Source organism: Micropterus salmoides, unplaced genomic scaffold, assembly GCF_014851395.1.
Source record: "Micropterus salmoides isolate LMB-PRFRI ecotype aquatic unplaced genomic scaffold, ASM1485139v1 Ms_hic_scaffold_5, whole genome shotgun sequence".
Classification (NCBI taxonomy): Eukaryota; Metazoa; Chordata; class Actinopteri; order Centrarchiformes; family Centrarchidae; genus Micropterus; species Micropterus salmoides.
In genome coordinates, this window is record NW_024044237.1 from 18,421,677 (window position 1) to 18,434,453 (window position 12,777).

The 12,777-nt window shown below is 41.2% G+C and overlaps 1 protein-coding gene across 1 annotated transcript; it reads right to left on the minus strand.

Moving 5' to 3' along the window:
• Window positions 1–230: 230 nt before the first annotated feature.
• LOC119889282 (protocadherin alpha-4-like) lies at window positions 231–11,939 on the minus strand. The gene is made up of 2 exons (XM_038700187.1): window positions 11,833–11,939; window positions 231–3,197 (listed from the first exon to the last, which is right to left on the minus strand). The coding sequence occupies exons 1-2, from the start codon at window positions 11,906–11,908 to the stop codon at window positions 2,890–2,892; spliced, it is 384 nt and encodes a 127-aa protein (XP_038556115.1). The 5' UTR covers window positions 11,909–11,939; the 3' UTR covers window positions 231–2,889.
• Window positions 11,940–12,777: the final 838 nt, after the last annotated feature.

Here is a 12,777-nt window from a genome sequence, read left to right on the forward strand (position 1 = left end):
AATGACAGAAAGAAAAAGGTCAACACACACACACACACACACACACAATTGCCCACAAGACAATAAATTCACATTTATTTTTTTAAGAAAGAAAACTTTATTAGTGATTTATAAACAAAACACATTACCACTGTATCCATTTAGGTAAAATAAAACAAGTCAGAAAATAAATGAAATTCACTACTTCACTGTCACAGTTGATGAGCGGTTGTACAAAAAAAAGGAGGTTATACAACAGATCTGGGCTAGTCCATTTAGGACAGCACATTGCCACCATAGTTCACCACCATACATTGGGAAAGAATGACAGCATGAACGCTCACTAAACACAAGCATACACTACATATAGGTATTTTTACACTGGAATATTTTTTTTAAGTCATTTTCTTTTTTTTTAGAGTGAAAGGGAAGTGATAGCTCATCATAGGATCATACATATTTCAGTTACAATATTACAAGTGTTAGTTAGATCGTCATGTCAAAGCCGGACAGAGAGTGTTTTTTTTTCTTTTTTTTTCTTGCTTTGCTTGTTCTCAAAAACAAAACTCATAGTTGGAAAAAGAAAAAGAATAAACTTTGTTGAAAGGTATTACACTATAGCATTTACAAATATCTAAAGAGGTTTAGTGGATGCCATACAACATCTGTGGAGCGTGAAGATTGTAATACATAGATGTTTGGCAGACAGAAGTACATACAAATATCTCCTGTGCGAGTAATGAAGAAAAATGATAATACAAAAGAATAAAATCATAGCCATCTATCTATTTATATATATTTCTCTCTATATTATGTGTTTCCTTAGAGCAGTACATGCAGCAGCCACTTAATGGAGTGACGTCATACTGAGCCGCAAAACTTTGGGGACGTGGCAACAAGTTACAGGCAGGGGAGGGGAACCAACAGAAGCAGGTCTTGAGGCATGTGTGTGCCCCTTTTTCAAAACCTCCTGAGAGAGGATTGGTGGGATATAGCTGTGGGATGCAAATCCATAGATGCCCGTATTTCTAGCAGGCTTCAATGACTTATATAGAGACAATCTATGAAAAGTCTACGCTACATTTACAGCGTACATAAAAGCTAGTATGTGACTCAACGATCCTAAACAATCAATTTGGAGAACAGCTTTCTTCTCTTGTACATGTAGGGGGAGGGTCAGCCCACGGCACCTGTCTCCTTCAGTGGCTACAAACAGGAAATGAACAGCGTGCTGTAGTACTCGCAAGTTAAAAGCACTGAACCGTTGTGCACTTAGAGAGACATCTGACAAGAGTTCAGGGCGTAGACCCACGACTGGGATTCCCCAGGCCTCATCCACATTACTCCATGCTGTTCTCAGCACACCACAATGTTCAGAGCAGGCCATTCCCAGGATCGATCCTGAGCAGGGGTCAGAGTGGGGGTTAGGTGCAGTGTCTTGAGGGTAGATGGAAGTGGGCATGACATGCAAAAAGCAGTTAAAGCTATGAGGAAGAAAAGAAAAAAAGCCAGAGTATGTAATAGTGAATCTCTTTAGAGAATAAATGAAAACAGAACAAGTTCACAAACTTCATCATCACATGAAGAGGCAGTCAGTGGGATGCGTGACCGTGGAGAAAAAGGCAGTTGGGGGAGGAGAATGTGGCTCGTTGCAGCTTAGGGCAAGTACAAGCAGATGAGCAGTTGTAAACTCAAGGTATCAGGTAAGGATTGGTTGCTACCAAACATTCAAAGCAGAAAGCATTAGGCTTTTGCTGCAGCAGGGGGAGAAGAGAAGGTGTTATCAAAACCTCGAGACTCTCCTAATATTCTTTACGGTTTCATTAGAGTCCACTGACTGAAAGCAGAGTCACAAGCCAGCTCAGCTGGCCTCTCCCTCTGTGATCCTCAGGAGAATTTGAGGTATCCTTCCATCTCTTCATCTTTCCGATGCTCTCTGCATTCTTCGTTGCGGCTCTGACTGGAGATGAAGCTCTACGTGTCTTTCAAATGCAGTGAGCAAATACAGCGTGATTGCAAAGGATGCTGCTTCCATCCTGAGAGAGTTGATGGACACATGCGCACCGCAAAAGCAACTGTGCAGGGCAGAAAGTTTGCAGTGTCTAGTTTTAAGCACATTTCTTTGAAATTTGATGTTCTCCTTTTTTTATTTCTCTCCCTCAAGTGCTTTCCGTGTCTACTTTGTCATGATAAGTGTGTGTATGTGTTGGCATGTTTGAATATGTGAGCATGCGTGTGTGTGCATGTGGTTTCATTGAGATCTCAGGAAACACTGTTGGTAATTATCAGAGGAATCTGCAGCAGTGTCTTGTTCGCCTTAGTTTCAGTGACTCTCTCCTGTGCTATTTACAAGTAGTGTGTGTCCAGCTCCAGATGGCATGCATCTGTCTCAATCTTCTTTGTCTTTCTTCTTTTCCTTGGCTGGCACAGAGCTTTTTGTTGTTCTTGTACAAAGTATTTGTCTTCTCTCAGAGAGAATGGTTTACACATCATAGTTGGGGAGGGGGTAAGACAGAGGTGCCAACGTGCCCAGTGGGTTAAAGGTGGAACAATTCAAGACGAGGGCAAAGAGTGGTCCTTCTTAATTGGAAGAAATGACTGACATGAGTTGACTCTGGGTGTATAGGCACATAGGGGCGTGGAGCAAAATCAATCGTTTTATTGTTTATCAAGGCAAGATCAATAATTTACCTCAGTGAGGGGCTGAAGGTAAAATAAATCTTGGTAAGGCCAAGTTCATAACAGAAAGAGCTTTAAAATGTTATCAGTGAAAATAGATAACAAAATGAACTTGGAAAATCTAAGTAGTCTAAATAGTTTTCACATTTTCTTTTTGCCCAGTGGACTTTAGTTGGTACCTCTGTTTTAACAACACCCTTTTCTTCTTCGCTATTTTCTCTTTCTGCTCCGCTACTCATCTCCATCATCCTTGCCCTTATCCTTCTTGTCTTTCTTCTCCTTCTTCTTCTTCTTTTTCTTCTTGGCCTCCTCTTTCTTTCCAAAGGTGATGAAATCGCTCTTGTCGTCCTCTCCTCCCTGGTTCTGTCTGATGGATATTATGGCGGGGGAGCCGGGGATGATGAAGGCTTCTGGGGGAACCTCGCCAGGTTTCAGGTGCTGGGGGGGGGCGCCAGGACCGCCGGGGCCATAGCGAAAGTGCCAGCTGTTGCTATCTACACCAGCACCCATTGGAGGGGACACCTCTCCCCCTTCAGCATCTGAAAGAAACATAGAGAGATGGATGTTGGGCTATTATTTGCTATCTATTTGCATACAATTTCCCAGCATTATATTCCACACAATCTGTAGTCAAAAGCACAATTCTTCCAGCTTGGAAGCACAATTTGCCTGCATCTGAGGAACAGGTTGCTTCCTGCATGCAAATATGAGTGAAGATTGAACAAATAACTGGAGGAGATGTCATAAGGGAGGTTGACAGAACGCATTCTGCTAGATTTACAAGTGTTCGCCCAGTTTACATCTCTAAAGAGTCGGTGCAAATTTGAGCAACGTCTAATGAGCACCCAACCTCTATTTAATACAATGTTGGGATATTGTATTTATTTATTATAGTAATCTCACATTCTTTCAAAAACATGTCTTTTCCTAAACTAATTTAGCCCAGACTTCTGTAGACTACAGGGTAGCTAAATTTAAAGTTTAGCTGCTACTGCTCCAAAGCAAACATGTTAGACATTCTCTGCATCATTGCATGTCCTTCCATCTCTTTTTGATTTCATGAGATGTATATTTAATGACTCTTACTGCATTAGCTACACAAACCTTCTATAAGTAAATGTAATTCATGATCTTTATTTATCATTAACATTATTTAATAAAATCAGTAATACATGTTCTTAAATTTTCTCAATCAGAGATAAACTGCAACCTGTTGTTATGTAATTAACAAGTATTTCTACTATCACTGCATTTTGAAATCCCCCTCTCTCCCTGGTTAACTGAACCCTTTGAACTCACAGAAAGGGCCTAAAGAGGCAGTCTCAGTGGCTGACCATACAATTAGTCGCTACAACTTAAATAAAAGGCACAGTGCAAACCTGACCTGCACTTTTATATACATAAATCAGGACTATTGTGTTAAAACTTTGATTTCACTGATATCCACAGCAGTCACTATAAACATCTAATCACGCAATAATGAGTGGCATTACATGAGCAACCACCATGGCATGCTGTAAAAGATGGGAGGTGGTGGAACTTAATGGGAGGCTTTCAAGAGACTGCTAAGTGGGCAATGAATCAAAGGCTCCCTCCTGGCCAAAGCTAACATCTGTGGCACTGATGAAACACTAAACCCTTTATTAGTATGTTAAAGGCTGACAAAGGTAGCGCTGTGGTATTTTAGAGGAAAATTGGACTGTTTTTGTTCTGCTTTACTGTTCTGCAAGTGGACAGAAATGTCTTGTCCTCAGAAATAAATTACATGGTTATTATTCAGTGATTGGCAGGTGTAACTGTATTTAGAATGGAATTTGACAATCAGCCTGACCACACATCAAGGTATGATCACACTCTTATGTCACTGTGTGAGTGTGTGTCATTATATTAATGTCTATGTGCAGTATACAACTAATCTAAGCACAGCCTACCAGAAAAAGACCCCATCACTTGGGCTCTTTCCTCACAGCCATGACCGACTTGCCTCACATCTTCCTTTTATTTCTCTGATTCCTTTTCTGAGTTCTTTCCAAAGGGGAGATTAGCTGAGCAGGCCTCCATCCAACCAGAAGGAACAGTGTCTGGAAGAAGAAGCTGTGACCTCATGCAGTACCCAGAGCAGAGAATATCAGCTTCCATTCTCATCTTACCACACTATACTCAGCCAGCCTAAAAATATACAATCTATGTTTGGTTTCAGATTTCTTCATACTGCATATCTTAAATGTATTGTCATGCTAAATATAGATTGATATAGACAATGAAAAGTAATTCTGACTAAACTATAAATGTGCTGTCAGGTGTAAGCTGAATTTTATCCAATTACACAACCTGGGTGACACAAGAGAAATCGGTTAAAGTGGTCATAGTGAAGGACTGAAATACATAAATTCTCCATTATATCACAGAGACAGAACATGAGTTTCATATGCTGTTTATGTATTTGTTTTTATGATTAGTTCCCTTTTTCAAATATAAAGTCCTGCAATCTTAGCCCTGCTTTTGTTTTGCTTGTCTTTTTCCTTGTTTTCCCCTTGATATTTTACCATTTTCAGTTACCAACTCTCAGTGAGATCTGGTCACAGTAAACGATTCATAGAGTTGCGAACATGACGTCTCCTGTTTGGCACACAATGCTAATCAGTCATAGAGGCATGCACTACTGTAAAGCTCCTCCTTCTGCAGGGAAACTGCCCAAGTTGAAGTAGACCACAGTATTACATTTATTTCTTAGATTTTTTGGACAAAACTGTTAACAGAATAATTGAGAAAATAATATGGAAAATAATTGTTAGTTGCATCCCTTGTCTGAATTGGCATTTCAACATCAACATAATTTTGAATTCCCCCATATATATAAATAGTCAGAATAAAATTGTGCAAGAACTAAGTGGGTCATACATTTGAATTTGAGTTTCACATTACTATTCCCCAAAAAGCTGTCATAATTTCACAGACTGCGACAACCCAGCTGCAAGAGCTATGGAGAGAATAATTTGACAAAGAAACTGAGAAGATTAGGACAGGACAGGCCACATCCAGTCTCTGCTTCCTCCACACAGTAGACACAGAGACAGCTAGAGTCAGATTCATTTACAAGACAAGAGTCTTCCCCCAGTTGATAAGTCCTCATCTGACTCCCCGAGCAGAAACATGACCCCAATTCTATAATCCCAAAAGGAAGGCAGACACATAAGAAATAGTAAATGAAAAATGCAGAATTTTGGAGTGCTGGAAATGATTTACTCTGAAAGTGCCCACTAAGAAAGCGCCTCTAAGAAATTACCTGTCTAACTCAATGTGGGAACTTGATGAGACACCAGTAACCCCGTGCAAACTTACATTCATAAACAAAACAACACCCCGGAGAGTGATGAGTCATGCTGAAAGCAGACAGATGGAAAAGGGAAAGGCAGGGCAGGGTGACTCTCTTGAAAAGGGTCAATGTCTTTCAAGACAAATCATGGGACACACTGTAGTCTGTGTTAAATTCTGGTGCAGGTCATATCATATCAGAGGTCATATCATAATAGTCTTTGCTGCTTTGGGGGGGATTAATTTGTTCATTTAAAAAAAAACATTCCTAACAACATCCACATCTCCTTATACTGTCTTTTCTCACTTTATTTGCTCGTTGTCTCTTCTCTGCATGTCTTCCTTCACACTGGTAACAGGCTCATCTCACCCAACACTGATCTCCACACAGCCATTGCTTCAATCTGATTTGTCAATGGCTGTTGCAGAGCAAACCTCTCTATTCCTCTTGCACAACCTCCCTCCCTCTCTTTTCCCTGCCACCCTCTCTCTCTCTCTCTCTCTCTGTTCTCCTGACCTTTCAACTAATCTTGTGCGAAAACTCAGCCAGCAAACACCCGCCTCTCCCAGTTATCGATGAAAGTCTTACTCACAGCAATCAGTGTTCATGGTAACATCACTGTGATTGGGTATTAAACAGCTTGTCCATCAATGATAACTACCGGGCACATTAGAGACGAGGAGGGTTTATTTGTTTCATAGTGATGACTATTGCCTCCACCCAGCATATCTGCGTGTGACTGTCCCTTCGCTCCCCTGTGCCGCCCAAGGTTTTCACAGCCACTTAAATCACCCAAGCTCCGTTTTGCCACGTCTACTTTATTCATCCCCTTGTCTCGCCCTTCCATCGGCCAGCTGGGCAGAAGCGCAGTGGAGCGCAGTGCAGCGTTACATAACGAGCTGAGGGGGAAGAAGAGGGGCCAGGAAGGATGCAGATATGAAACATGATGCTTACCACCAAAACGCAGGGTGGAAGGAGAGGGAAAAAATGGATGTAAAGATCCTAAAGGTGTGATTCTGTTTTTTTTTTCACACTGCAGTGGTACTGAAATCTGTGATTATTATGACTGCAAAAAGTCATCTGCAACCACACCCATCTTCAAGGTGGTACCTGCTTCTCTGTGTTGTGTAGTGTGGACCCATTCTGATAAAAATAAAATGTGATGCTGCTTTGTGTTCAAAACCTAATTCTTATCCATGTGTCTGTGTTTTTACTGATGTGCCTGGGTGGTGACAGAGGAATACATTTTCGTGCCTGCATAAATTACCATATATTCTCCAATCTGCTAACAGTAAATGGAATTTAAAAATAAAATTGTTATATATGTAATAATATAATAATGATGGCTGGTTGCTGGTTTTTAAGAAGAATTAAGCCTCAACATATGCTTATTAGAGTGTACAACTGTGCGTGTGTTGTGTGTGTGTGTGTGTGTGTGTGTGTGTGTGTGTGTGTGTGTGCCTGTTTGGGTTTCATGCCAGGTTGAGCACCTTGCTGTCTGCTCCCAGCTGGATCATGTGGCAGATGGTGGACACAAGCAATCTCAAGTGACAGGACTTTTTAAACAATTAAAAATAGCACTGAATGTAGGTGTATGTGTATGTGTGGGAGATGTTATCCACTTCCATTTGTGTGTGTATAAATTAGAATGTGTACTATGACAAAAATAAATAAATCGAGAAGTAGAAATTGATTTATTCTCCAGAGAGAAAGAGAGGGAGAGAGCTGGCAAGATATGTAAAGACTCGGAGTGCGCAGGATAGGAACGAAAAACAGAGTGACAATAAAGGAAAGCAAATAATTGAAGTCGAGAACAGGAAACAGATTGGGTGGAGGGACTCAGAAACAGTAAAAAAATACATAATGGCATCTAGACTATTCTTCCTTGCCTTTCTGATGGTGCCAAAAATCTTTTCATATCAAATACACCTTAACTAAAAGACTGCAGCTCCAACTTATAATATCTAGACTTGAACTGAATCAAACTTGTTTTTAATCCGTTTTTAACAAGTTTCTTTTAATCCACTATTCAGACAAATCACTCAAAATGTATTTATAGAAAGGTACACTCAATTTCAATGGTCAATCCCCAGTAAAGTCTCTGCTTGACCACCCTTTTTCTCCATCATCTCTCTACACTTTCTCCCCCTCACTTGGCCTTTTGCCTCCACCCATGAGTCTATTTTAGCCTTGACGGTGCCTGTTGTAGTTGATTCCTGTTAACTCTAATGAAATCTGTCTTTTGCTGTTCCTCTGTGAGGAATGTGTGTATATGTGTGTGATCTGGGGTGATACAGAAAACAGTAAACCTGCATCCACCTCTGCAGTACGCCACCGCCCCAGTGAATGTAGGTCACTCTCCTTCTGTTACTCCTTTGCTCTCTCCTTCTCTTTTCACCTCTTACCTTCAACTCTCACTTTCCAAACATATAACCCTCCTTCCTTTAGCTCTAGCACTCCCACCTGCTCTGTTTTAGCTTTTGCTCGTGTATGTGCATTTCAGTCAGTGCGTCCCTTTGTCTTGTCCTTCACCTGATGCCAGTATGCTTCCCCCCCCCCCCCCGCACCTTTTGTCCCGCGCCATATGTTTGCACCCCCATCTATATAACAGCCCCCTCTTTTTCCCCCCTTCCCCTTCCTCCTGCCAAGATGAAGGGCCATGAATGGTTGCCGTGGAAACTACATCCTCCAGTGAGGCAGTAGGACATTGGTTTGAGTCGTGGTGACAGTGCTTGTGCTGAGGGAGAATAATGCTGCAAGCTCTCTCTCCCTCTCTTTCCCTTCCTCTCTCTCTCTCTCTGTCTGGTCTAACCACTCTCCCCTAGCAACAGCAGCCTTGTATAGCTTCCTCTTTTTCCTTTGCAGACTTTGCTACAGTCAATTACTCATTGTCACTCCCTTCCAAACAGCTTATGTCCATCGGTTCTCTACCTTTCTATCCACCTTATGTTCCATTGCTTATTCTCTTGTTTCATTTCAATCCCATACTTTGCAACCCGTCTGTTTCCCTCCTCACTTCTGTCTCTCCCTGCCCATCTCTCCAGGTGATGGTTGCAATTCTGCACAGTTCTCACTGAATCCCTGTGTGCCCTTGGTTTAGAGACAGGGCTGTGAAATAGAGGGAGAGACAGAGGAGGAAGACATAGAGGGAGTGAGGAACAGATACAGAGAGAGAGAGTTAGCCAGCATGCAGAACCCTGATTTCATTAATGTGGGTCTGTTAATCTGGGCGTGGGCTGCGCTCCATCTGTCACAGCAGGAGCAACACACAAAGCAGGCAGCCAAAACACACTGAGAAACACAGCCAAGCACACACACAGCACACAGGCACGTACGCACGAAAACACAACATAAAGATGCAACGACACAGACACCCAAATTGATAACAACACACAAATCCAAACGCTAGAAATCACAGGGGAAGAAATAGGGCGTTGTCGGCTGTACCTCCATGTCTCACATCGAAGCAAAAAATACACTGTGAGGCAAAACAGTTCCCTGCAGGTACAACAGTCAGACTGAAACAACTCCTTTAACAAACCAAACTCAGAGATACTCCTGCTCCCCATCTAAGGACCACAGGCTGCCTAACAAACAGGATGATTTAGTTATAAATAGCACTGCCTATGACTCATAGTGATGTGACAGGCCACATTGAATCAATATCTCCATTTATTGCATTTCTGAGACATGATAAACAGAACCAACTTGAAAGCGGGAATACAAAATCTTTCTCAATATTGTCCCCCATTCAGGGAAATTATGCCATTTTATATCATCTGACACTCCAGAGTAAAGTCTAAATTCAGAGTTATCCTTAAGATGACCCTAAAATCTGACCTGAAGCTAAAAAAGCCCTCAGCTAACATTTCCATTTTTAAGGTGACTTACAATGAGATAAAGAAGGCACAGTTAGCCCGTAGGCAAAGCAAGATTATTGTGTACGCAATGTGTTGTTCTCAAACTCCCACAGCTTAATTAGACCACCTTAAATCCTCACCAGCTGATCTTGTTACCATTGACCCACCCTGAAGACGTCACTACTGCCTGTTCTGTTCTCTCTCTGTCTCTCTATCCCTCATGTTTTGAAGTGCCTGCAGGCTGTAAGTCCTCAGCCAAGGCAAGAAATCGATGGCAGCGCGGAGGAGGCTGTGTGTGTGTGTGTGTCTGTTTGTGAATAGGAAGGGGCCATAGTTAGTGTGTGGGTATTTGTCTGCCTGCCCAGCCCACCACCTCCTGTCTATAAAAGACACCCCGCCAGGCCATCTCTACGTTCTTAATTACAACAAATCACCTCTTTATTTAAACTTAACTGCACTGTCGCCATCGCTCAAGTTCTCTCATTGTACACGCTTGTGTACAGTTATCTCACCTGTCTCCTCCTTCATTTTCCTCTACCATGCCACTCTGTTCTCTGTTTCACTCTTAATTCTTTTTGACCCCACTTCTCTGTCATCATGAGGAAAGTCAAGAGTTGACAAATGAATTCTTCTCAATGCACCGAGGGAACTGACACTGTGTATGCAGTGCATCGTTGGTCATAAATCTCGGTTAGAGGCGGCAAATATGGCATCATACGCAATAACATTCACATTACAATGTTGATTGAAATGTCATTCAGCGTTAAGTACGCTGTCATTTAGAGTTTTGTTATGCTCCATTGTTCTTGTTCCTTTGAATCACCTAGCACTGCAGAGCTTTGTTCAAGCCTTGGTGGTGAGGTCTTTTCCTCTAAGATGAAGGCCAGATGGCTATAAACATTTTGCCTTTCGTAGATAAGGTGACTTCTTGGCACTGAGTGCAATCCTCTGTTATCAAAAGTTAACATAATAAGGATAATGCACCAATCATTATGAGCAAGGCGGAAACTCTTCATACAAGTCTGTTCCACCCTTTTCTGCATACCTAATGACAACAATGTGGCAGAAGGTGTAAAATGTTCAATTTAGACTTAACGGTTATCAAGCAACAAGCTAAGTTGACACTTCCATGTGCGTCACTTGCCTGCAGCTGCTTCACAGCAAAATCGCTGCCAATAATTACTATTCTGTTTATTTAAAAGATTAGCATTCAACTGCATGTTGAATCTAAGGCACAATTGTGTACTGCACAGACATATAATTTGAAATGTCTTTACGTTGTATAAAATTCTTGAAAGCTTACTAATATATTCAAATACTGAAAATTAATATTATTTGTTGCCCACATCACACCCCCTAACCTTGGTCTTTCTCTGTGTGTGTATAAAAAAAGCTAGATAATTAAAGAGATCTGCATTAAGAGGAGAGTGAATGTAATTGTGTTTTATTATTCTTCTCTAATGTTTGTCCTCTGTGACTCAGTGGCTTATGCCTCTGTAAACATCTTGCTGATAATCCAATCAACTATTGACTCTCTCTCTCTCTCTCTCTCTGTCTCCCTCTTCTTCTCTGTATTGTCTTCCTTCCTGATGCAGAGAGCAGAGATATCCATCGACGCCTACGTAGCATGTGTCATTTTCTCTCCCTGCAGCATTGGGAAGTGGTAGGAGTGGGTTGAGCGATCTTGTAGCTGATATCTATGTTTTCCTCATTTTATTACTCTCTCATGGTTTGATAAGCTCTTGAGGAATGTACAGTTATTGGAATAAGATAGTCATGGCTGGTATTGTCTGAATCTGTGTCATGGGATGTGTTCAAAAGAGATCCATTAAACTAAATTGTAGAAGGTTGTCACTATTTTAGACATGTAGGACTAGAAAGGTCCATATGTGCCAAGCAGATCTCTTATTTTATTTAAGTTTCTTGTTGGCTGTGCCCATGCCAATAGTTCAATTAGCTGTAATTGGTTTAGATGAGAGAAGCATGACTGATTCTTACCAGCGGCGCTGGATGCAGTAGGCCAGTTCTGAACCAGGACCCCTTGGGCTCCCTGCATTACTGAGGACTCTTCCATGTGCACTGAGCTGGAACACAAAAAACAAACATGCACATATTACACACTGGAAAGGTATTCTCTCATCTTGTAAGCCATGCCAAACTAAAATGAATAACAGAAGGCAATCACACATATACTTTACTACTTTGGGAAACCCTTATGATTGTTTCATGTGACTGAAATATAAACTCCCACATATCTAATTATCTCATCGCCATATGCTTCCTTTAATGCAAAATATTACAAATTCAAATCTTGGTATTCCGTTTGGGGGTTGGAAATGCTATGTTCAGATTAGGATTAAAGTATTCACCCTACATTTTCGTGACATTCTCTGGATTATAGATTACAGATGGCTGTTCTGACATTTTCACACTCGCTCTGTGAGATTTCAACACCCACCCCTCTACTGAAAAACACTACACTCTCTGTAGTTCTGAACAACAGCAACAAAAATGCTGCTATAAACCACACTTCCCTCACACTGCCTCTACCTTATCTTTAAAAAGGAAGGATTGTATTTTCAAGCTCTGACAATAAGATGTTAGTCATGAATATCCAGGTGAAACCTATGCATCTTTACAAAGGGCCACTGCTTTCTGATAGGCAAGCAACAAGTGTAGAATCTCTTAAAGGGTCAGCTCACCCAAATTATACAAACATACAGTAGCAGACTAACCATATACTGTAGATAGAAATATTAAACTATTTTTCTGTGATTTGGCTGCACCGCCCAATTTATAGCTACCTTTAAGAGACTGGGTGTTAGAAGCAGATTAAATACACTGTTTTCAAGCAAAAAGAGATAACTCAGATACATAAACATAAATCTATTCAAATTGTTATTCCAAAACCACTGATTAGGCTCTCAATATCTACCTGCTGCT

Bases quoted from the DNA above. Each gene is read 5' to 3' on its own strand.
- LOC119889282 (XM_038700187.1), bottom strand. From the start codon at position 11,908: ATGGAAGAGTCCTCAGTAATGCAGGGAGCCCAAGGGGTCCTGGTTCAG. The intron at 3,198-11,832 runs GTAAGAATCAGT...TGTTTCTTTCAG, and splicing joins TACTGCATCCAGCGCCGCTG to ATGCTGAAGGGGGAGAGGTG.